We start from the raw sequence: 27,044 nt of genomic DNA, 5'->3' as shown, positions 1-27,044 counted from the left end.
CACAGAGAGAGAGAAAAAAACGTGTGCTATGTGCTGAAGGTTTTAGTTGTAGACTTTTGGGGGACCGTCGGGACGTCTGGTCTGGACTATCTTGGCTTTTGGCCGGGCTTCTTCCTCTTCCTCAGCGTCACTCTCACACACGTGGACCACCACGCTAGGAGTGGACTCTGTACCCGCATGCAGCTCGTACTTCTCACCTAGAGAGATAGATAAAAGACAATAAGATAGATTCCCGGACATACTACTTCCGTCATGTTTGCATTGTCTTTTGATCCTATAATGTTGGAGGTCAACCTGAGGTAGGTGTTGTTAAACAAGAACAACTTAACCATGTCGAAATACTTTCTTAGCATGGCTTGCATGCTAGCATGATTTTCATTATGAGTAAAAGTTTGAGTATGATTTGAAGACAAACTTTGAAGCTGGCTTGAGAAAGTTTTAAAAGCTTAAAGTTTGAAGGTTTTACGTTTGAAGTAGTTTGAAGTTTAAAGTTTAAAATGTTTTGAAGGCAATAAAGTCTATCAGAAAAACCGATAGATAGATGGATGATTTATCATGTTTTAATATGTTGCTAGCACAAATTAGCATGTTGTTACCAAGGTTTAGCAATGTGCTGAAATGTTTGCTCCTGTTCATTTACTTTGCACTTTTTGCACTATGCAATCCAGAAAATAAAAAAAATGTTTTGATAGACTTCTGTAGTCTGTACTGAATTCAGTGTAAGGTCAGCCACCTTCTTGCTCGTTTTCCATATCTATTTGGCTCCACGCACCTGAAGAAAAAGGATTTTTTGTCAATTTAGAGCGCAACAATTTCTTATAGTACCATGTTTTAACACCTTGTTAGCATGAATTAACATGTTGCTAACATGATTTAACGCTTGCTAGCATGTTTTAACACGTTAATATGAATTAGCATGTTTACTAACTTGAATTAGTCTGTTGCTAGCTTGAATTAACATGTTGTTAACATGTAAGCATGAATTACCGTGCTGCTTGCATGATTTTGCATGTTGCTAGCATGTTTTAGCATGAATTAACATGTTGCTAGCATGATTTAATGTCACTAACATGTTGTTAGCAAGAATTAGCATGTTGCTAGCATGATTTAACATTTTGCTAGCATGTTTTAACATGAATTAGCATGTTGCTAGCATGATTTAACATGCTGCTACTTGCTAGCATGTTGTAGCATGTTGCTAGCATGTTTTAGCATTTAACATCTATCAGTAATAATAATAATATACTAAACTATATTACATTTATTTATAATGAATAATTAATTAATTAATTTATACCAAATTAAAAATTTTCAAGATGGTGCTTTTCTAAGATTATATTATTAGTATTATTCATAGGAATAATACTACATTTTTGCCTCTAATTCAACATGTTGCTTTTCTAAACTTCTATATTATTATTATTAACTATTATTATTCATAGAGCTCTTCTAAGAAAGGCCACCGGCACAGACTTTTACCTCCTTCATGATTGGATCCTGTTTATGCTAAATAAACATATGCTAAGAGCATGTTTGATCTTACAGACTTGTTACTACAGTATAACGACAACTCTAATATGAGTTTTGAAGAGTGGAACAGTCCAAGATATTGTCATATCATCTACAAATAAATCCAGATAACTCAGTAGTCCAGGCGTGTTATGTTAGATGGGTTTGCCTAGCTTCTTTTCTGCATCAGGCAGATGTTTTGAGAAGCACAAGCCAGAGAAATGTTCTCTCACTAACAAGAGATGTTAGATTTGAAAGCCGTTAAAAGATTAGAACCCTTAGTAAACTGATATATTTTACATCCCCAAGATTAAAGAATAGAAGCACCACCATTGAGGACACACTACAGACACAAACACTGAGAAACAGAATAAGGGTTGCTATAGTAACGAGCCAGACTGATAAGAGGTGATAAGAGTTTGCCATAGCAGGGAGTCAGTGCTGTTGTGATATTCACCAGCAGGGGGCGCACACATGATGCTGATCATGACAAGAGGAACATCGTCCATTTCTATTCACTGCTGCCACATTTGACCTCTTACAGTTCCGTTTTTCGTTTTTTTTTTTAGCTTTTCACCAACCATTAACACATTAGTGATAACCAAAATAATCTCTCACATTACAGCATGCTTTTAATGTATTTTTAGCCTTCTAGCGTTTAATTTTCTTCTTCAGCTACTTTACACTTTTTGTCTTCTAGCTGCTATTGCATTTGATCAGAGGTCGTTGTCAAGCTTTTCCAACTCAAGAAAACCCTGACAAAAAAGGGCTTTATTTTCTAAGTAACTTTCTGCCACACTTTATCTTAGGGTCCAATTCTCAGTATTAACTATTAACTAAGACTTTTGCCTCAATAAACTCCTTATTACTGCTTATAAATAGTTAGTAAGGTAGTTTTTATAAGTTCAGGTGTTGAGTAGGATTAAGGGATGCAGAATAAGGTATTAATATGCGCTTTTTAAGTACTAATAAACAGCCAATATCCAGTAATATGCATGCTAATAAGCAACTAATAGTGAGAATTGGACCCTAAACTAAAGTGTTACCTAACTTTCATGAACAAATTTTATAAACATTACAAAGTGCTTACCTACAATATCGCTCAAATGTGTTTAATACTTTTATTCAACAAAGGTGCATTAAATTGATCAAAAGTCACAGTAAAGGCTTTTACACTGTTACAATTTTTTATTTAAAATACATAAATTTACTATATATTACATTTAAATATATTAAGATAGAAAATAGCTGTAAATTGTAGTAATAATTGTATTAATATGTCACTATATTACTGTTAAAGCATAAGAGACTTCTTTCAAAAACATTTACAAATTCTTATCGACCCCAAACTTCACAAGCACAAGAGCACTATTCGGGTACAAAAAGCACATTAAATTACAGATATAATGTTCATACTGTCAGGGTTTTACAGAGGATGCAGACAAGATGGTAAGGTTAATAGTTTATTTTCAGGGAGTGTGGAGATGCAGACAGATGGTGAGTAACAGAAACACAGAATAACAGTGGATGCTTAGCTGGTTGGTAATGTCCTTGTCTTTCTTTCTCTTTGCAGATGATGTCGGGCTGAAGGCAGAACAGGATGGCAGGCAGGATGGATTGGAGAGGATGAAATGACAGGTAGGAATCCAGGTAAGTGTTCGGAAGTCTGTGGGTCATGTTAAGGTGAACATCGACGAGACCAGACAAGGAGTGAAGGGAGAGTGTTGAATATAAAGGGTGGTTAATGAGGGAGTGCAGGTGATGATGATTGGTGATTGGGTGAGTGAGTGCAGGTGTGCGCCATGGAGGATTCTGGGGAATGAAGTGCACACACAGATGAAGGCTGAAGAACGTGACCGTGACATTACTCCCCCCTCCCGTAAGGCGCGTCCCGCGCCGAAGAAGGCAGCATACGGGAGGGAGGGTGGGCATCCTGGAGTCCGTGACGGGAAGGTGGAGCAGGTTCAGGAGTACGGACTCCAGGATGGTGGCAGGACAGACAGAGGAGGTGATCAGGACGGTGCAGACTGAGCAGGGAACCAAGGTGAAGCAGACTGATCAGGGGACCATGGTGATACAGGCTGAGCAGGGGACCATGGCGGTAAGGACCTTTCGGGTGGCCATGGCGGTGCGGACCCTTCGGGTGGCCATGGCGGAGAGGACCCTTCGGGTGGCCACGGCGGAGAGGACCCTTCGGGTGGCCACGGCGGAGAGGACCCTTCGGGTGGCCACGGCGGAGAGGACCCTTCGGGTGGCCATGGCGGAGAGGACCCTTCGGGTGGCCACGGCGGAGAGGACCCTTCGGGTGGCCATGGCGGAGAAGACTGATAGCCCCCCCCCCAAAATTCCTTTGGGGAAATATCAGGCTTTAACACGGGACTGGAAGAGGCAGGGGGCGAAAGCGGCTCTGGGCTGGACAGGACCAGTGATGAAGGCGGCTCTGGACTGGACAGGACCAGCGGCGAAGAGGGCTGTGAGCTGGGCGGAACCAGCGGCGAAGAGGGCTGTGAGCTGGGCAGCGATGAGGGCTGTGAGCTGGGCAGCGATGAGGGCTGTGAGCTGGGCAGCGATGAGGGCTGTGAGCTGGGCAGCGATGAGGGCTGTGAGCTGGGCAGCGATGAGGGCTGTGAGCTGGGCAGCGATGAGGGCTGTGAGCTGGGCAGCGATGAGGGCTGTGAGCTGGGCAGCGATGAGGGCTGTGAGCTGGGCAGCGATGAGGGCTGTGAGCTGGGCAGCGATGAGGGCTGTGAGCTGGGCAGCGATGAGGGCTGTGAGCTGGGCAGCGATGAGGGCTGTGAGCTGGGCAGCGATGAGGGCTCTGTGCTGGGCAGCGATGAGGGCTCTGTGCTGGGCAGCGATGAGGGCTCTGTGCTGGGCAGCGATGAGGGCTCTGTGCTGGACGGGACCAGCGGCGAAGAGGGCTCTGTGCTGGACGGGACCAGCGGCGAAGAGGGCTCTGTGCTGGACGGGACCAGCGGCGAAGAGGGCTCTGTGCTGGACGGGACCAGCGGCGAAGAGGGCTCTGTGCTGGACGGGACCAGCGGCGAAGAGGGCTCTGTGCTGGACGGGACCAGCGATGAGGGCTTTGAGCTGGACGGGACCAGCGATGAGGGCTTTGAGCTGGACGGGACCAGCGATGATGAGGGCTTTGAGCTGGACGGGACCAGCGATGATGAGGGCTTTGAGCTGGACGGGACCAGCGATGATGAGGGCTTTGAGCTGGACGGAACCAGCGATGATGAGGGCTTTGAGCTGGACGGAACCAGCGATGATGAGGGCTTTGAGCTGGACGGAACCAGCGATGATGAGGGCTTTGAGCTGGACGGAACCAGCGATGAGGGCTTTGAGCTGGACGGAACCAGCGATGAGGGCTTTGAGCTGGACGGAACCAGCGATGAGGGCTTTGAGCTGGACGGAACCAGCGATGAGGGCTTTGAGCTGGACGGAACCAGCGATGAGGGCTTTGAGCTGGACGGGACCAGCGATGAGGGCTTTGAGCTGGACGGGACCAGCGATGAAGAGGGATTTGAGCTGGACGGAACCAGCGATGAAGAGGGATTTGAGCTGGACGGAACCAGCGATGAGGGCTTTGTGCTGGACAGGACCAGCGATGAGGGCTTTGTGCTGGACAGGACCAGCGATGAGGGCTTTGTGCTGGACAGGACCAGCGATGAGGGCTTTGTGCTGGACAGGACCAGCGATGAGGGCTTTGAGCTGGACAGGACCAGCGATGAGGGCTTTGAAAACTCTGGCTCTGGCTCGGGGAGAACGACGCTCACAGGCTCTGGCGGGCAGGCGACCGGCTCTGGCTCTGGCGGGCTGGCGACTGGCTCGGGCTCTGGCGGGCTGGCGACCGGCTCGGGCTCTGGCGGGCAGGCGACCGGCTCGGGCTCTGGCGGGCAGGCGACCGGCTCGGGCTCTGGCGGGCAGGCGACCGGCTCGGGCTCTGGCGGGCAGGCGACCGGCTCGGGCTCTGGCTCTGGCGGGCAGGCGACGCTGTCAGTCACAGGCGCGGCGGGCATGACGCTCATAGACTCAGGGGCGGCGGGCACGACGCCTACTGCCTTGGTCTCGGCAGCTCTGGCGTGAAGTGCGGGCTCGGCTGGACTGGCGTGAAGTGCAGGCTCGGCTGGACTGGCGTCAAATGCAGGCTCGCTAGTGCTGGTGACTGAATTCCGGATGATGATGGGTGGCGTGGTGAAGATGGCTGGAGATGGTGGTTGAGTGGCGATGTCCTCAACATCACCTACGGTGAACCTTGAGCCACTCAACCTCAACACATGATCTAGATACTGGGCAAATGAGCCTGGGATTGCCTCCGCTGGAGCTTGCTGGTACAGATGGTTATCCAGTCCGCCCCAAAATACTGTTTTTAGGACATCATCTGTCCAGCTTACCCCAACAGAAAGCTCCAGAAAGCCGGCGACATATTCCTCGATTGAGCAGCCATCTTGAAAACAATGAATCAGACGATCAGCTGGGGTTAGGGTGAAGTGAGCAACTTCCATGCTTCGTGTGGGTCTGGTCTTCTGTCAGGGTTTTACAGAGGATGCAGACAAGATGGTAAGGTTAATAGTTTATTTTCAGGGAGTGTGGAGATGCAGACAGATGGTGAGTAACAGAAACACAGAATAACAGTGGATGCTTAGCTGGTTGGTAATGTCCTTGTCTTTCTTTCTCTTTGCAGATGATGTCGGGCTGAAGGCAGAACAGGATGGCAGGCAGGATGGATTGGAGAGGATGAAATGACAGGTAGGAATCCAGGTAAGTGTTCGGAAGTCTGTGGGTCATGTTAAGGTGAACATCGACGAGACCAGACAAGGAGTGAAGGGAGAGTGTTGAATATAAAGGGTGGTTAATGAGGGAGTGCAGGTGATGATGATTGGTGATTGGGTGAGTGAGTGCAGGTGTGCGCCATGGAGGATTCTGGGGAATGAAGTGCACACACAGATGAAGGCTGAAGAACGTGACCGTGACACATACATTTGATTTATAACATTATAAATGTTTGTTGTAGTCATTTTAACTATCTGCAGAAGTTTGTAAGTGTGTTTATCCACTGTTGGAGTGAAAATGAGTGCTTAAATCACTGAGGACACAGACATTTGGTCCAGATGTTTGTACGCACTTAAACTAGACACAGCTTGTTTGCATGTGTAAGAGCCTGTGGCATATGCTTGTATGATGATCGCATGTGTGTGTATTTTCGTACCTGGTCCCAGTTTGGCCACAGCACACAGCAGGTCGTAGTTGATCACAGGTGTGGCGTCATCACTCTGGCTCCATCCCACAGGTGGAGACGCAGGTGGAGAGATGAGGAACTGCTTGACAGGTTGAGGCGGGGCAAGGTATGCCTTGTCCACATCATCCCCCGAATTCTGCACCTGTGGCCAGACAGAAAAAAATAGGGGGTGGTAACCCAGCTAACAAGGAACTTTGGGTAACATTCTGACAAGGTTCTTTCAAGTTATGAAGAAATGTTAATAGAATGTAACTTTTGTTGTGTAAAATGTATCGTTCCAGTAATGTTAATAGAATGTTCGTTCAAAGTTATCTTGTCTTTCATATTGTTCTTACAACTTTAGCACAAAAACGTTATGTATACATTGTCTAATGTCAGAACATTCAAAAGTAACGTTCCCATAATGTTTGCAGATTAATAAAATGGAATGTTCCCCTAACGTTCATATAACCTAAATATATAACATCATATAACATTTTTAAAACATTTTTAAAAAACTGGACGCTTTGAACGGTTAGAGAATATTCAGAAATAACTTTTTCATAATTTAAGGGGAACGTTCAAGGCTCAAAACAAGCTAAACAATAAGGATAAACTACTTGTGCACTCCTTTTAAATGAAATATATCCTCTAAGCTTAATATAGCAGAGTTCAGGCCCAGATTGTATTGATTTGAAGGAATACTCTCACCATAGTTACATCTCTCTAATGGAAACAGGCTATTCTATTACTGTTCAAAGACACACAATGTCCTGGATCATCTCCGCACTCCCACACAGCAGCACACAAATTCACAGCACCATTGTGAGGAGTGTGTCCATTAAAACACGTGGAGCACATTTACTATATAATGATTCTAGGAATATAATTGTGTCTGTCTGATTTCAGATAATTAATGGCAATAATGATTATTATCACACGGATGTCGCCACGTGTGTGTGTGTGTGTGTGTGTGTGTGTGTGTGTGTGTGTGTGTGTGTGTGTGTGTGTGTGTGTGTGTGTGTGTGTTACTGTGCTGAGAACTGTGTGTTCTTTAACCATCCCCTGCTGACAGACCTCTAAGAGAGGAGAAAAGAAAATCTAAACTCCTGTTCTCTCCTCTGGCTAATATTACACTGATAGTCCAGAGATCTCTTTGGCATCGGTTCTCATCTGTCTAGAAACCCAATGGGCCTTTTTCAATGTCTGGACATGAACACAGGGTAGACGCAGATGGAGGGCAAGATTATGAAAAATGAATGTGAATGAATACACAACCGTTCAAACGTTCTGGGTCAGTAAGTGTGTTTATCCTCTGCAAGGATGCATTAAATGGCAGTAAAGACATTTATAATGTTACAAAAATGTATATTTCAAATAATTGTTTTATTTAACTTTCTATTCATCAAAGAATCCTGAAAAAAAAAAAAAAACGATCAAGGTTGCCACAAAAAATATTAAGCAGCACAACTGTTTCCAAAATTGATAATAATAAATGAAAACAGTTGATTTCAATTGTAATAATACTTCACAATATTACTGTTTTGCAGTATTTTGGATCAAATAAATGTAGCCTTTTAAAAATCTTACTGACCCCAAACTTTTTAATATTTTGGACAGTTTGAAAATGTAGCATACAGGTTTGGAACGACATGGTGGTGAATAATGGTAAAAGAATTTTCATTTCTGGATGAACAATCCCTTTACTGCAGAATGAAACATAATAAAGATTAACGCGCTGACCTGTGCGAAGTACAGTTTTAGTTTAATGCCGTTGAAATCTGATTCGTGGAGCTCGATGCGTGCGCGCGCAGCAGCCTCTGGAGTGCTGAAGCTGATCCGAACTCTTCTGAAACTCTTGAACATCTGGAAGGACGTCTGATCGTCATAGATCCTGAACAGAGCCTCAAACCGCTCCTGAGGAGAATGAACAAAAAACAAAATTCATAATTGCTTGAGTTTTGCATGTAAACGTATTGCAGTGTGTAATATCCTAATTCTGCTGATATTTCAAGCAATTGTGTCAATAAAACTAATGTCATGCTCTCCTGGTGGCCTAAAAGCATGGAACAGGACCCAGCACTGCTGATTGGAACAGTTTCGAATAGAAGGGGGTGTGCTGATGGAGCAAGTAAAGAGAGAATGTTGACAAGATGAAAAAAAAAAAGAAAATCTTAAATAGGATACAAGAACAAGTTCTAGATTGACCCTATACAACATATGTTTAAGGTAATTATTGTTATATGATATGAATTTGATGTCTGGAGCCCCTGCACCAAAGTGAAAAAACCAACATTAAAATTGATTCCACAAAACAAAACATTCATAATAAACAACTAAATAAACAGCAGCAAAACAGTTTGAGTTTTATGTCTATATTTTTACTCTCTTCCGTTTACTTTCTATGAATAAAACTTATTAAACTTGTTCAAACTAATCCGAAATTTTCATTTCCTGCATGCAAAATGTTTGTGTTTGCATTGCATGTCAGTGTTTCTGTTCCCACACATAGCAAGAGTTTGTTTTGAACTCAGACACTGTGTAGCAAGAAGAGATGTGTCAATCACTAATTCATGCGCAGCGTCGAGCATTTCCTGCAAGCGGTGTAGACTTACACACTACCTGGGGGGAAAGGAGTGGACATCCGCCTTCATGACACGGCAGCTCTTTGTGTGTGTAAGGGAGAGCATGTGTGGCATGTAAAATAAACTGCATGTTTACCCTGCTGAAAACACCATGAATTTATAAGCTGGTTAGTGCTGGTATTGCCATGCTGATGATTATGGATGTTTTACTGTTAAGCTGAGAAGCCAGAATATAGTGCACACGTCAAATTTGATGGTGATGTTTTATACATTTTCGACAGTCTCTTATCACTACAACTGAAAGATATCAGCATTCAGGTTTGGAACGACATGAGTGTGAATAAAAGATGACAGAATTTTAATATCTTTCCTTTAATGAAGAATGAGACATAAATAAGATTACCGTACTGACATGTGCAAAGTAAAGTTTCAGTTTAGTGCCGTTGAAATCAGATTCGTGGAGGTGGGGACACATACAATGACAACCTTAAATGAACTGTAAAATGTGAATGCATAAATAATGAAATAAAATAAAATAAAATATTTATACTGATAAAAGGATTTGAAGTATTGATGCTAGGGGTGGACAATATTAAACTTCTGGCTATTACAGATAAGAAGATAGTTATTTCAATGCTATGGATGATATTAAAATACTACTTTGACTAAATAAATTAAAAATAAAACACTAAAAGCTAAAATCAGTGTTAATTAAATTTTAATAATAAAAAAAAAAAGTTATTTCTTTGATATGGCACTGTGCATCACTGATGTAATTTCTTTAAATTAGTTCATTTATTACCAGTAAACAAAAGCTTGTTATTTACTCTGATACCAACATTTCACAGGCAGGAAAAGGTGCATCACAGATAAGTGTTCAGGACACTGGTGTGATGTAAGGCCCATGTAACACTGTTATGCAACAGTGTGTGTGTGTGTGTGTTGGCTCACTTCACACCTGTGCCAATCACATGTATTTGCACACCTTTTACCTGCCTGGAAAGCATAAACACATGAGATCACTGTGGTCAGTCTTGACGGCGGGCACAGAGAAACATTTACCACTATACTGATGAAAACTGTAGTCAGAAAACAATCTAGCAGAAACTCACACCCAGACAGTGTGATCAGAAAAAGTGAGAGTTGCATACTAAAAAGGTAAATCATTAGAAATTTGAACTCATGATTGTTTTTTACCGATTCATTTAAAGATCCATCTCAAAAGAGACATTTATTTGTATGGCTTTTTTATACAGCCAGAGAAAACATAACAAAAAAAATTCTATTAATTCACAGTAACCTGTAGTCGTTTTTTATGGATTCTGTGGAATGTTTTAGAGATTTCTGTTCCTGTGTGGAAAACATGTCTGCTAGTGAGGCCAAGCATTAAAATCCTCCAGTCTAGCATTAGTCCTGAATAACCCGTGTATGAAGTCTGTAAAAAGCATTGCATAGAGATGGAATTTGTCATTGAGATTTAAACTGAAAGAAATTCCCCCACAAAAAAAAAAAAAAAATCAGACAAAGGAAAAGATTCACAGAGAGAGAGATTTAGAGAGGTGACACTCTATACAAAAAAATCCTCTAAAAGCCTCTTAGAAGTGCCAGACAACCTCACAGAGAATTAGACTAAGAGAATCATTTGAAAGAGTCAGTAAGAGACAGATTGAGGAGACAGAATCATGGCAAATGTTCAATTTGTTTGTTGTATCCGACTCAAATCCATTTAGCTGTTTGTAGATTGAATAGAAAAACACATGAAATCTGATTTTAGAAGTCACACAATGTGACTAATGTCAAATGCAAAGTGTAGTGCAAAGTAATGCCATTAGTTTGTTGTTTGATGCTCGAATGTGTTCAGTATTAAGACAGTAACACATCTGTTCTTCTCTTTAATATCAGTAATGAATATTAGTAAATATTGAGGTAAATGTTATGTGTATAGATGGATATTATCCATTCGACAACATTAATCTCATACCTCATTTGTTTGCTCTATGATTTTCATATCAGAAGAAGCATTATTTCAACCAAACAACCAGTGAAGCAAGGAGGTGGATTCAAAACGTAATGAAAGTAAAATACAGTAAAAAAAGGTTTTCCACGCTGTTTTTCCTCAAATGAACAGGAATGAAATTTAATATTTTTTTAAATACGTTTGCCTATGCACCAATATAACAGTACATAATGATAAACCGCAATATTTAACATGTATTTTTAAAGAAACATTTCAATACATTATATGGAAACTAGCACACAAGTTAAGAGACTATACATCCGCAATGCAGAATTATTGTGAATAGATCATGAATATTCGATCACTAGCCCTACACTGCAGTTTGCGTGCTCAATGTACTTATCTTGTCCTCACACTACATTCTCTTCAGAAAATGACTTAAGGACAAGCTCCACACAAGGACTCGTTACCCGAAAAGCCATTAGAAAATGAATATGTCCCAGAATCTGGGGCATATGGTGCACTGGGACACTGGCATGATTTTGGGTTGAGAATAGAAGCATAAATAATTAAGAAGATTAATCCGTTAAACGAGTGGGAGATGTTTTTAATTACCCTGCTGATGTTACACAACCCTGACAAGCTGCCAATCAAAGAGCCCTTGGGTGATACATGCTAGAGCAGGATTCAAAGAAACACTGTATTACAACTATATTTAAATATAGACAAAAACACAATAACTAAACTTGACAAACAGACACATTTTATTACATGCCCACATTAAGACCATATCACATCTGATTTCCCATAAGTCATTTTCACATTGTTTGCCTGTCATGAGTGAACTTTCGCTGCCTTAAATCAAGACTGTTCAAAACAGAGCCTGGAAACAGGAGGACCAACCCCGAAAACAAAATCTAAATGTTATCATAATGTCACACAGGAGTTCTATCCGCAAGGTGCCAATTTGCGAGGCACAAAACACTTTTGCACAAAAGAAGCTGATCCCTGACCTTCTGAGAAAGGAAATCTCTGTAAGAGGCAGACGCGATTCATCACATGTGCCGTAGATGCAGAGGGCACTGTGTTTTCCTTCACTCTTATCAGAACAGAGCTAAACAACAACAAATGCTGTCACCCTGATTGGCTCTGGTGGAATTGGTGCCATCACTCAGGTCTGTTGTGGTTTTTATACTAGAATCAATGGTAGGGAACAAATCCAATTGACTGGCCTGGTGAAAAAGCCCCAGGGGATTTTCCAGAGCTCAGAGATGGGCGGTGATATTCATCCCAGAATTCCATGAAGTTATGGGAATTTCTGAGATCTGGAAGAGACCGAACAGAGAGATAAACCTACTTGTTTTTAATAGACCTACTGAAAAAAAAAAAGAAGAAAAAAAAAAACATTTATTAATTGTTGTGCTTGTTTATTTGATACTACAAAACCAACTTACATTATTTTTCAACAAAATTATGGTTATGGTTATGACAATCTCCTAATCAAAGAAAATAATCGGTATTAGGATTCTATAGTAATATATAAATATGAAATATACCATATATAAAATATTATAATAATTCGTTACATTTGTATAGGGCTTTTTCTGGGTACTCAAAGCGCTTTACATGGAAGGAGGAATCTCCTCAACCACCACCAATGTGCAGCATCCACCTGGTTATCCACCAGATTACAATTTAAAGTAACTTATGGTATTTTCTATTAGAATATATTTAAAAATGTAATTTATTCTGGTGATGCAAAGCTATATTTATGACCCAAGGTTCAGCTACACTATGTACCACCCTACTGAACGAAGCTTTGACAACAAAGCTATATAATTCACCGCAGTTGTCACATCAGTGGAAGTTTATTCCCACAAAGGGACCGAGAATCTAGGATGGTTGTTTGAAGTGGTAGGACTAGAATGTGCAGGCTGTGTCAGCTGGTAACCCGACCCACAGGAAAAAGGACACAAGTGGGTGGCCAACAGCCTTTTGTCTAAAGTCATCATACTGTACCTACGAACGCCTTTAACCTTTCAGAGTGACATCTGAGCTCTACCTATGCTCTTGGGTTACAGATGTATCTAACCTCCCTCCTCCATCCATCCTGCTGTTTCATCCATCTATCAGTCCATCTAAGATGAGTGAAGAGAGAGAGAAAGAATGAGAGATAGAGACACACACACTTCTAGCCTGGCTGTTGCAGGGCTATCTCAGGCTGCAGGCTTCAGCCTCCCCACCTGCCAAAAGCTCAGATCCTATTACCCACCTGAGTACAACCTGATCCAGGAATGCTTCAGTCCTATGGTACCTTCAGTTTTACCTGTCACTCACTTAGCTATCGTGCTGTTTGTTGTAACATCTACTCTAGACTGAGATACTTGACGGGTCAATTAATCAGCATTTTATAACTAATTTGAGAATACTAGCATATGATTTTAGTTTATACTTGTTTTAAAGTGAATTTTGAGTAAATATTGTGAATAAATGGGTTTCCTTTTTTCCTACCCCTTGAATAAATACATTTGAGTGTATGCACTGTGATTCATAAATACTAACGGTCAAAACGGCACTGTATGAATATGTAGTTTAATATTTTTTGGGGCAAAATAAAATGAGCTTCACGTGTGACACACATTTATTAGACCTCGGACAGATATCTCTCTAGATATTTACTCAGTATTTGCAAGAGTTTGACTAATTGCAAGAAAAGTCTCTCATGGGAGCCACCGGGGTTAAACACTTTGCTCAAGGGTACAGAGTAGAACTGTCATATCAGAACTCTTCATTTCCATTGTCACTTCACTTCTGCTAGGGTCCATACCCAAATCACTGACCATCATACAAAACCATCCAATCACATCCAGATCAGCTAAAATGTAGTAAAAATAATAATAAAGGGCATTGAATGGTGGATAGTTCTGACAGCTGCTTTGCACACTGACCCTAATAATCATGCCTGATGGACATTCACTACTGTTTATGGAAATCAGAAGTAAAATACAAACACACATGCGTTTATCATCTCAAGCAAACATGCCATCAATGTGTTAACTATTTAGGGGTATGTATGTGTGTGCTTATGTGTGAATGTCGAGAGTCCTGCCCATAACCTTCAGAATGAATGTGCTGATGTCTGCATATTTTCCATAGCACATAATTTTCCATTGAACACGCACGAACACTGCACGCCACACCTGTTCCAGTGAACAAGCTCAGATCCCAGTTGCTCCACTGACTAGTCTGACAAATGTTGATGAAAGGATAGTTAACAGACTCATTGTTTGTGTGAAGCATATCATTATAAATCTAATTTATCCAAATTCAGAATCAAACACTACGTGTCCAATTTTTTCATTAATTTATGCTAATGAAATCAGCTAAAACTTGACTGTTTATGAGCTGCCTTGTGTGTGTGTGTACCTACTTAAATATATATTTTGGGGATGTAAGGCTGGAAGCTTACGCTGCTATATTGAACCAATAATTGGATGACGTGTATAATTCAAATATTTATCTGACTCCAATATAATTAATCTGACTCCATTAAAGTTGTTGTTATTCTTTAAACTCTTAATCTTTAAAGGTAAAGGTCTTAGAACTGATAGGGAAACATAGGATTTAACCTTTTAACGTTTAGATAACGAAAGTTATAATCACTTTAGCTTTAAACATCATCAGTGATAAAAGGAAAGATTCTCAAAGCCTTTAAAGCAGGCAAAGTTATTTATTAAGTTACATGTTTAAATATACAGACAGTAGAATGGAACAACATACTGTATAGAAAACTTAGTTTAAACAAATAATGCACTGTTGTGCAAAAGAGGCTGTAAAAGCCTTCTCATATGGGGTTATGCACCGGTGCGGGAGTGGCGGGGTTAAAGCCTTTCTCCCAGATCAACAGTTAACTTTCCTTCTTATACCCTGAGCAAAGTATTGTTAAACATGAGTGGAATACCAACACCGAAACTGACCGACAGGAAACCAAAAGATGAGGCAAATGGGTGGAGGGGGATCAAGAGGTGGAGACGAATATTAACATATATTCTCCTCAATGCATAGTACCAAAATTGTACATTAGGATACTTTAATATCTCTATTAAGTTCACCACCATTAATTTCAGTTTATAGGCTGTCAGATGAGACCAAACATGGCACAGTTACATGTTTGAACACACTAGTAAAAACAGTATGTAGTTGAAAGCATGTGTCCTGTGAAGCAAATGGTACAGACGTGTCATTGAGGTGCAAACGACTCTGTTTCTCCAGATAGAACCATCCTGTGCCTGAGTGTCCCAACAGTCCTCAATCAGCATAGTGATGAAATCCCTTGCACTAGATAGGCATTAGCATACTGTGATGATGAAGGCCATTGTGCCATGTTTATACTTTTAAAAGGTTTTCTGAAGTACTAGGGCAGTAATTAGTTCTGCCCATATTTGCTCAGCCCTACAGGGACAAATTTGTACCGAGAAGTGACCAAAACCTGACAAAACGGGACGTTTAGGGACATCCTCATTTGTAAATCTGGTATAAAAATAAAGTAATTAAAGTTTTTTTTTAAGTGTAAAAATGCTAAAAGTTTTGTGTGATGGATATAGGTTTAAGGGTAGGTTTAGTGTGGAAAGAATATACAGTTTGCACTTTATAAAAAACATTACATCTATGGAATGTCCCCATTTAGATAGCCAAGTAACTGTGTGTGTGTGTGTGTGTGTGTGTGTGTGTGTGTGTGTGTGTGTGTGTGTGTGTGTGTGTGTGTGTGTGTGTGTGTGTGTGTGTGTGTGTGTGTGTGTTTACTATTTTGTGTACCTATTTGTGTCTCTGGAGTAATGGCTTTTTTTTAAATCCTGCCTTCCAATGAGAAAATCAGAGCAGAGAGTAAATTAAATAAACCTTAAGCGGAGGATAAAAAAACAAAAAGGTAAAAAAAAAAAAAAAAAAAAACAAGCTATTGTGCAGAGATCAGTGTAATCAGTGACTGTAGAGAACGTGCAGTATCTTATAATCTGTGTCCTGAACCCGGGCCAATAACCCAGATTAGAACCAATATGCACACATACTGACACTCATTTCATAAATCTTAAGTTGTCTTTCTTTCTCTCCTGTCGTTCCTTGCTCAGGGCAGGACACTGCAGGCAAAGCAGAGCAACTGCAGTTTGCAGTAGCACAGAAACACCTGTCTGTCTGACTGCCTGCCCCTCTATCTGCAGTTTATGGCACTGAAACACTGACCAAACATGGAGAACACATAAACTACATTGACACTTTGACACCACATTCTTACTGGGACTTTTTTAGCGTCAGACATGTTTTCTTTGCCAGCCATCTGAACGATTGTCACAAACGCAATACGTGCAGTTCCATGCAAAAACATGTATTTGTTTGCTTGAGAAGCAACTGTTTTAAGGTGTAACAAAAACATATTTTCCCCCTTTTTTCTCTTCCTATTTGGCATTTACAAGAAAATCCTAAATGTGAAATCTTCCACTGCACACTGCAGAAAACTGCACTGGCTCATGCTGGAATGCACGGAAGTGTGTCTGGGTGCCCTACTTCTGGATAAATTCCAAATGAGGAATTCTAACAAGTACTCAATGCCATCCGTATTTCATTTCAAATAAAGTGCCGTTATCAATTACAAGGTAAACTAAGCTTTATCGATTATCGCAGTCTGATGGGTAGATGTGTGTGCAGTCCTATACCTGACATACCTGCAGCATTCTAAAAGGCATAGGGTGAATGAATAGGCTGTGTATGCATCTACAGCATAACTCGTGTGCACTGAGTACATTAACTATATGAATCAATTCAGTTTTCTTAAAGGTATTGTTCACACACACACACACACACACACACACACACACACACACACACAAAATGAAAATGTCTTTTTGGGCATGCAATGAAAGTTAATGGTGACTGAGGCACTTATTCTGCTCCACAGAAGAAACAAGTAGTCATACAGGATTTGAAACAACATTAAGGGGAGTAAATGATTACATAATTGTCATTTATGGGTGAACTATTCCTTTAACCATAACTTAAGTGTGCACACCGGCTGCTTCATCCTATACTTAAACGGGTGGCGCAGCCCGTCTGGAGCTGCTCTGCATCGAGGTCGTTCAGAGCATTGACGCCATCGGTGCGCATGCAGCAGAATGTTAATGTGAACTGCGGATTCATTGAGAAAAATTCCAGCGATGAGAAAAACAATGAACTGGCGGCGTGCAACGTCACACAGACCGCGCGCATGCAGTGAAAGCGCTCCTCGCGCACAGACACAGACTGATCATAAACACAGCGTGCATTTATTTTCTTCTTTTTTAATTTCTTTATAGATAAACTTGCAGTACCTGCATTTTGTCGGATGTAAACACCTCCGTGTCTACATCGCAGGCGATGAGCGTCAACATCTCCAATTTCATGTTTATCGATGGCATTCCCTCTTTTGCTGCTTGTAAACAGATAAATTAAAAAAATGGGTCTTTTATTCCCTTTTCTCTCTCGCTCACTTTTCCTGTTGTATATGTGCGGCTCTCTGAGGCTTAAAGTCTTTTGTGTGTTGATGAGGTACTGACTCAAACTCTTCGGCTGTCTGAATGAGATGCTGCCCTGCGAGCGCATGAAGGCTGCTCAGGTTCATCCACACTGACCAATCAGAGCGCGCGGCCGCCACATTGACGTCATCGCCTTCTTCGTTTGATTCTCTATTCTCGTGTGCACGCGCTCCTCAAAGAAGCGAACGCAGAAAGAACAGAACGCCGCATAACGGTTCGGTTTTGCCAACAAACGACGCCGTCATTGTTGTCCTGCTACTTTGATTTACTGAGAGTACGGGAAATAGTTCCAGCTGACAACTTTAAGTTGTAGTATACAGAGCAAGACACGCTATAAATTCCTTCTAATCACCTCAGACACTGTCATAGGACCACAAAGACTTGGATAAATAAATAACAGGATGTAGGTAGGCAATTAAGTGACACACCTATTTATGGCTGGAAATCCCCTAAAGAAAGTCCAAAACAAAAGGTTGTGGAGTCTTGAAAAATTAGTTTTAATTCTTGTGAAATATCATTAATATATTCGCCTCAGCATCAATAGTAGGCTACCCCCCTTTAACATGAAGATATTTTTCTATTTCTTCACTTACACTTAATAAAAAAATGTATGCATAGCATATACTTGATAAAAACCGAGAAAAACGTCATCAATATCTATAAAATCAGTAAATTAGCCATTTTTTCCTAAATGAACGGTTGCAAAAACGAGTACACATTTGATTTAATTCAACAAACATAATGTGGCCTACATGTCCTCCATACCTGCTTTGACCCAGTGTGGCATTGATTGAGTGTACAAATTCACAACACATCTATTGTTTAACTCATGGATGATGAGCTCCTGCACCCGCTTCGAATGTTATTACTCGATTTAATGGCCGATATCAGTGGTTATCAGCTCATAGATGGGCCAGAAGGGGCCTGCTGCGCTACTGGTAGGCTCAGAAGGCTGTTATCATCCATCCACATAGTTAATCACCGATACAAATAAGACTCCAGATCCAATCCCAGAGGAATCCAGCTCGCCGGTAGTCGGAAGTCTACGCGGCAACGTTGCGATATTTCCCGCTTGATATTTTCAGGCAAGACCATTTAAATGATAAAACCGATAATTTAAACTGTAATTAATTAGTCATTAAGGGAAAACAATTTATAAAATGTGTTTTAATGTTGCGTGACGAGTGTTGACATGAGATAACTGTATTGCAATTGTGTTTGTAAACGTTAGGCTATTACGTTATTAGCCTATCGTTACGTTACGCTTTATGTGAGCATTAATGTTGCTAGCATGTTTTTACGTCTGAAGCTATTTGGGGAAATTTAGTTTCTAGTTAAGCGCTAAGTTAGCCTGTAAAAATGACTTTTTATCACACCGTAAGACAGTAAGGCTTATTGCATCCTATATTGTGTGCTCGTTATAACGCTTCACTGAAGCTATAGGCCTTTGGCCAAGATTTGATCCCACAAGAGGAAGCCTAGGGTCTATCTATCTATCTATGGCACCAAATACATCCCTCATCTGCATCCCATGTTCACTGATGTGTTTCTGTCTTTTAGGCTGCGATAAGAAGTACGGGTTGCACTTAGCTTTATGTAATAATTGCCAAATATTTTGATTTCAGATATGGGAAAAAGCAGTTAAGACCACACATTTCAGGAGCGTTAAGATTAAGGTGGTGAGGAGGTGTATCGCTGGCCCTGCAAAGGTTTCTTACCTTAGTCAAGGTCTACCCCAGCCCAACTCCAAACAGACCCATCCTTCTGAACCTTACATGTACATCTCAACAGGCTGAACCTGATGATGTGGCACCAAGCTGTAGTTCATGTTCTGAGAGTGCATACAGTAAGGCAAAGTAGAGAGAGCTTCATGCCTGGGATGCAGTCAAGGATGACATGCTTAAGGTGTCGTTTGAATGTTCAGCACCAATCACTACCCAGTGTGTAGTCTGCCTAGAACATGCTGATTATAGGTGCACTGAGTGCAGCACCACTGCAGTGTTTTGTGAGGTTTGTCTGAAGAGGACTCACAGAAATTCACTGCATCTTTCTGATAAGTGGAATGTAATAACAATAGCATGCAGTAATACATACAGACAGCAAACTCACAGTAATTTCAACAGATTCATTAGATACTTCAAATTGTTTTAGCACTATGTAGTATCAACTGTTAGTGTCATGAGTTTGTTGTTTTAAAAACATTGTTAGAGCTATCAATCTTTCTTACAGAATGTCTATGAGCCATCCTCCCTGGGGTTATTCCTATATTTACCTGAAGGCCATGGTACCCATGCTGTGTACACGGAGGACATGAAGGTCATTGTCAGCACAGGTTTTTCATTTTACATGATACAAAATCTTAATGTATTTAATTTTCTTGACAGGTTAAGGAATTTAATCCTATTACATGTGGAGTAATGATTTCCTATAAGGAATTAATAAAATTTGTGATACAATTTTGAAAAAAAGTTGTTTGCCGATTCCAATAATAACAAACATTAAGTTATAGGTGACACACTCAAGTGATTTAGTCTATGCTGATATGGTAGTCTCTATAGTAGTACTTGGTTATGTTTTTATTTGGCAGGACGGCTCTGCACCGTCACAGTCAATATTTGTGCGTGTGAACCAGAAACCTGCACTCTGCTAAGGTATGGGCTCTGGCCAGCAACAGCCAACAAGCCCCAGACAGCCTTCTCCATCCCTATGCTAGAGCTTTTTGTTTGTCTGTCACTGGAGTGTCAGGTTTCTGTTGAGGGTTTTTGCAACACCCTGCGCTGGAAAAATAACCTCACACTTGCAGAGGCAAGTCAGTTTGCAGAGGTCAGTTTGAAGTCTTGTCTGTGAAGTGAAAATTTCAGTTACTTTCATAGAAGACTGACGAGTCCATATGGACGTGAACATTACACCTTCTTCCTTGATTGTACTAAATCATTAATTATCACAACTAAAAGTAAACATTTATGGAACCATCTAGGATTGTACATTTGCATGCAAAAGTATTCTTGATATTTTTCTATAAAATAACTTCTGAGTGAACCACCATCACCTGATGTAAGTATACGAAACAGTAATGTTTTCACTGACTGCTGCTTTTACCCTAGGTTAACACACTCTACAGAGCCCTGGTGGGAGAATCCATATCCCATTTTAGGCATCACCACTTCCGACAAAGAAGTTTGGTAGATATTTGCCCACAATTAGATGATGGGACCATATGCCAAGCATGTCCAAAGGTTGGTTCCAGTTCCAGCTTGGTTCTTGTTTGATTAATCTGATTGCATTTTCCATGACCTAATGGCATAATTATTGTATAATTATTTTTTACTTTTCCTCAGTATAAAGTGTCATTATTCACATTTGTGTTGAAATAGATTAGCCTATCCCCTGTATGTCATCGATGAGCTACTTCGAAGATGTGAGGACAAGAACATACAACTGCGAGTAGTCTATGACATTGCCTGTGTTGTTGCCTCACATTTGCATGTAAGTACTTTTAAAAAAAATTCTGTGTAAAACTGAATTATTGTTTTGAGAAAAGACCTTGACACATTTACTCAAAATTATGCCATACTGTGTTCAATCAGAAATCAGAGGAGGGCATACCACACAACATCTCCTTGGCCATACCAGCATTTCACGTTTATGGACACAAATTGCCCTACCAGGTAATTCATTGACTTTATAGAGACACCAGGACCTGTGTCACACATCATTCACTCCCTAATTCACAGGAATTATATACATATAATTTAATTAGTGAATAGTTTGATGAGCATGAAAAAGATGAAAACCATTGCCAAGGGTCACAGTCACTAGTCACATTCAACTAAACAGCTAAAGGATATTCTGGAGAGGAGCCTTTTTAGAATTTGTGCTGCATTATAATGATGAAACTGAGACATAGTGTCACATCCCTTACAAACTGTCAAAGACACATACAAAATCTATAACCTGAATCTGTTTCAATTCAATTTTATTTATATTCATAACAAAAGTTATTTCACAGAACTTTTCAAACAGAGTAGGTCTAGACCATAAATAATATTATTAACAAAGACCCAACAATTCCCACCATGAACAAGCACTACTTTTGGTGACAGAGGCAAAGCCACTGTTTTCTAACTGTCCCATCTTTTGGAAGGCCAAACAAAGTAGTTTGGCTTTGGCAACGAAAAACACAGCGTCTCCACGACATGGCGGCACTGGTGAGAATAAAAGTTACACCTTCTTTCTTGGCGTATACATTTGGGCGGTGTTATGAAACTCTGCCCCCACATACTGACGTAGAGATGTGGGGGTGTGTTTGAACAAAGTGTTTTAGGAAGGTGTGGCTGAGCCTTAACTTTTACAAAGACTATCTCTTTGGGTTTGAGACTTTGAGTTTTGTAACTCTGCAGATCTTATACATGCACAAACAGCAACAGAAAACAAGAAATCACATCATATGACCCCTTTAAGAGGCAGAAACCTCAAGCAGAACCATGGCTCAGGGTTGGCGGCCATCCGCCTTGACCGGTTGGGGTGAAGAGACAGAGAGAGATGCAATGGCCCAGCACTATACAAAGACTTACATGTAGGCCTGTATTATTATTTAGTTAACTTATTTTCCCCACTTTGCATAGAGCCAAATGGTCTGCCAAAACACAAGTGGAGAAAGACAACCACTGGTAATGTCACCTACTTGTTTCAAATGAAATTTCCTTTGCAGCTTTCAAAATGCTTTCATTGGGCAGTCCAGCAACTTTAATGGTCATGCCCTGATTCACCAGGGACTGGTAGGAGAGCCTTCCAGTACCTCTGGCCTCCTCTGAAAGACACAGGCACACTCATGCATGCACACGTTACACAATATTACACAGTTGGACAATTGTGACTCTTCCCTCTAGTTGATAGCCAGTGTACAGGCTGCAAACAGTCATTTTGGTAAGGTGTCATAATCTAATGGTTGATGGGCACATTAGATAATTTTATTCATTTGATAATAATGCCATGGATTCATGAAGCTATATTAGGTTATCAAGATAAGCAGTTTCTTTACATCAGTCTTAAAAGTATTTGAACTTATGCTTACTATATTTTTGGTTGAATAGATCTTGCACTTTTCCTACCAGAACACTGACATGATCTCTGGTACTGGGTGTTGTGGCTGAGGAGCTGGCTACAGATGTAACAACAGGCAACAATTCATTTCATAAAAATGTATAATGTATATTTGCAGTATTACGGGCCTGAGTCTATTTCTGTGGGTTTTCAAATAACCAGTACCTTTTCGAATGCAGTGCAAAGTTGTTCACTGTGTCTGTTGAATCAAGGAAATCAGTGGCTCATTTGCTGCTCAGTTCAAACACCTCTAATGTGGACTTTTGGCAGTCAAATGATAAAATGGCTGTTTCCACACCCAAATCCTCAAGCTTGGACACCTTTACAATATTTAGATAAAGAAGACAACCACAAAAATCGTAAATAATTGATTATACACAAAATAGACAAAACCTATTTTTAAAAACCCAACACACACTGAAGAAACAAGTCATAACAGGGCTTGGCAATATATAAAAACAGTGTTGTCACATGTGGCAAATAAGTGGTCAGGGACCACCAGGGTCACATTAACTAAACATTAGCTGTGTTTACATAGAGTCCAAATGCAACTAATAATTTGACTTATAGCCATTTGTGACTACTAATGCTTCAATTGACCACCTTGATCTGAATAGACTAGCCCAACCAGTAGGAATTTAGTTTGAGAGGGTGGTATGAGCCTTTGACTATTTCTTCAATGTGAGAATATTTGATGTTGATAGCCTTGTAAATGCCTTTTGCATGAATGTAATTGTTAGCTTTCTTGTGTGGGATCAAATGCAGCCAAGCTTTGTTCAAACCCACAGAAATTTATTTTATATTCTAGTCAAGATCCCAAGGTTTCCAAACAGCCATAAAATACGTCTTGGGTTTGAATATTTCATTCAAGTCAATATGAGTAGGCCTATAATATAGCTTCAGTGAAGCGTTAACGAGCACACAATATAGGCCTATGCAATAAGCCTTACTGTCTTAGAGTGTGGAAAAAGTCCTTTTTACAGGCTAACTTAGCGTTTAACTAGAAACGAAAGCTTCAGACGTAACATAAAGCATGTAACGTAACGATAGGCTAATAACGTTAAAGGGGTCATATAATGGTACATGCACTTTTACAAGTTGATTGTACTGAAATGTGTGTTGGCAGTGCCTGTACACAACCATCATAAAATGATAAAAATCCATCCAGTGTTTTTTTTTTATCTTCTTATATGTTTTCCCCTGTCTCAAATCAAGCCGTTCGACCGTGTGACGTCACACAATCGACGCCCCTCCCACGATTGTTGATTGACAGCAGCGTTTCAACACAGACCCGCCCTCGCTCGTGAGCGAGCTGTCAATCATAGTCCGCGCGTCATTGTTGATACGCTGGAGCACTGTCTATGAGCAGAATGGCATCTAAGCGATTGTGGTGTTCTGTTCTTGGGTGTAATAACGAACACAGCAGTCATTTTGATGTTCCTAAATCCGAACCGCTGAAGACGCAGTGGCTGAGTTTTGTTTTCGAGGGGAATATTCCCCACGATCAACGTCAATGCTTTCATGTTTGCGCGAATCATTTCACACACCAGAATGCTTTATAAACGAGGTCAGTAACGTTATAAAGCTGGTTTTGCTAAGAAGCTGCTCCTGAAAAAAGGATCGGTACCAACTATTCGTGTTCCTGCTGCACCTTCAGAAGAAGAAGTGAGTGTAACGTTTTATTAACCTTTATATTAATCTTTATATTAATCTTTGCATATCGCTAGCACGCTTCACGATGAATGCGACTAAGGTTTACACTCAGGGTACATTACGGCATGTTTTCTATGTACGACGTTCTCAATATGATTCATAATCCCACGTTTATAATGAACAACGCGTTATGGTTATTGTGTTATAGTGTTACGGTGTACGCACAGAACAGAGGGTGGGGTGAGCAAAGCTCAACATTATCATTTAAAGACACATGCACTTAAACGGCATGCTGAAAACAGAGCTGTTTTTGACCAGGTAAAATTAGTGTTTTCTTACAATACTAATGAGAATTTTAAATTAAAGTATATTACAAACTTTTAATTTAGACCCTAAAGAATCATATTAGCTTGTACAAAAATGTCATTTTATGACCCCTTTAAAGCCTATATAAAGTTTACACAATTGCAATACGTTTATCTCATGTCAACACTCATGTCACGCAACATTAAAACACATTTTATGTATTGTTTTCCCTTATTGACTAATTAATTACAGATTAAATGCTCGGTTTTATCATTTAAATGGTCTTACCTGAAAATATCAAGCGGAAATATTGCAACGTTGCCGCATCATCCAGTAGACTTCCGATTACCAGCGAGCTGGATTCCTCTGGGATTGGATCTGGAGTCATATTTGTATTGGTGATTAACCATGTGGATGGATGAGGCCCCTTCTGGCTCACATCTATGAGCTGATAACTACTGATTACGGCCATTCATTCGAGTGATAACATGCTTGAGTGCCCTGATGTTTGATCAACTTTAACAAAAGTGCCCAAGAACACATGGAATAAGGAGAGGGGAGCATCCTCTGTTTCAAATTTTTTTATTACATCACTCAGTGGTATGTGAATTGACTTCTTTTGCTATGAGAACGTTCCTGTAACCGATTACCAAAAATCTATTTTGTTAATATAGGCATGGGAAAAGGCTAAACGAGTTTTTTGTACAACAATTTATTTCACTTCTGCACGTTGTGTCTTACTGTGTGAGATGAAACAGTCACTCTTCACAAAGCTTTTTCCAGATCTAAGATGGCTTTTCTACTGCTCTTTTCTTAGCAAAAAACAAAAGTTTAACTTGCACTATAGATTGTTTTATAACTTTCAGGAGGGTGTACTCATTTTTACAACACAACATTTTATCACTTTGACAAGAAAATCATGCTTCTTTGGTAATTGATCAAGCAGACCTGCTGGAACATAATGGGCCTTTTCATACACCCGGCGCAATGCGGCGCCAAGCGTGACGCAAGTGTTTTTTGCTAGTTTCAGCCCGACACAGTTATCATTTTCATGTCCTGCACGTTGTTTAAATAGCAAATGCATTTAAGCCCACATGGGCGTGCTGGTCTGAAAACGAGGTGTGTTCAGGGCGGGCGCATTGTTTTCAGTTGCTATTTTGAGGCAATTGAAATAGACTGTGCCACTGACCAACAAAAACCTGGTCTAAAGTAAATAGCGTAGTATTTTTTTGTTATTTAAAGGGCGCATTAGTAATATGCGCCTATAGGCGGGTGCACAACGCATGTACACTCTGCTTATTACACACATAGGGATGCGCAGCAGCACACAAACATGCCAAATATTAAAAATAAAAGGATTACAATGTAAAAGATTATTATTGTGTACATATATGATGTGGTGGAATCCGGCTTGACCCGACAACTCTTTTAGACCATTTTTCCCATCGTTAAACTAGCAAAAGTGGATTCGGACATGCCCTAAGTGTCACCCTTCTACATAAAGAGTAATTGATCTTATTCAGAGCAGTGCCATGACAGTGAGGCTGTGAGGGATAGACTTACCGTGTTTTCAATGACATCCATTGAAAAAAAGCTCTGAGATCACATCATTTTCCACAGTTCATATTGTCTGGGGTTTTTTGTCTACTGAAATTTCTCTGAAATATATTTTTGCAGTGTTTCATCAGCAGAACAATCCAAAAACACCTTAAATAACAGTATAACCCACTGAAGAGATGTATGTCCCTCACAGCCTCTCTTTCATTCCCGTTAAAAATCAAAGATGGTGCGGCTGTGAATAAGGTCTTTTGCTGAATCTGTTAACTTTCTGAGGGAGTGTACCACTGATCTATTTAAATGACTGGGTTGCGCATGACGTCATAAAAAGTGAAGTCACCGTGCCGCCATATTGGTATTCTAATATTCCCTCATTCTTTTGAATTAACAGGAAATCATCTGATTTTAATGAGAAAACATTACCTAACGAGATAGCCTTTTTCTGTCTGAAGTCTCCCTGTACATTCTTACAACACAAACATCCTAAACATTTAAATGGTTATTTGTTTATTAAAAGTTCCGTTCGTCTATATTACAGTCAAACCAATCAGCTGACGGACGAGACATCTTTCTGAAATCTGAATACAGGT

General features: G+C 40.5%; 1 protein-coding gene across 1 annotated transcript; it reads right to left on the bottom strand.

Moving 5' to 3' along the window:
* Nucleotides 1-42: 42 nt before the first annotated feature.
* On the bottom strand, nt 43-17,718 carry rcan3 (regulator of calcineurin 3; the record flags this gene model as incomplete). The annotated part of the gene is made up of 4 exons (XM_081394219.1): nt 43-197; nt 6,722-6,893; nt 8,474-8,647; nt 17,632-17,718. 4 exons carry the CDS (start codon nt 17,716-17,718, stop codon nt 43-45), a joined length of 588 nt encoding a protein of 195 aa, XP_081250345.1.
* Nucleotides 17,719-27,044: the final 9,326 nt, after the last annotated feature.

The sequence above is a fragment of the Scardinius erythrophthalmus genome (assembly GCF_964197995.2).
Source record: "Scardinius erythrophthalmus genome assembly, chromosome: 19".
Taxonomy (NCBI): Eukaryota; Metazoa; Chordata; class Actinopteri; order Cypriniformes; family Leuciscidae; genus Scardinius; species Scardinius erythrophthalmus.
This window is presented reverse-complemented; position numbering and strand designations above follow the sequence as displayed.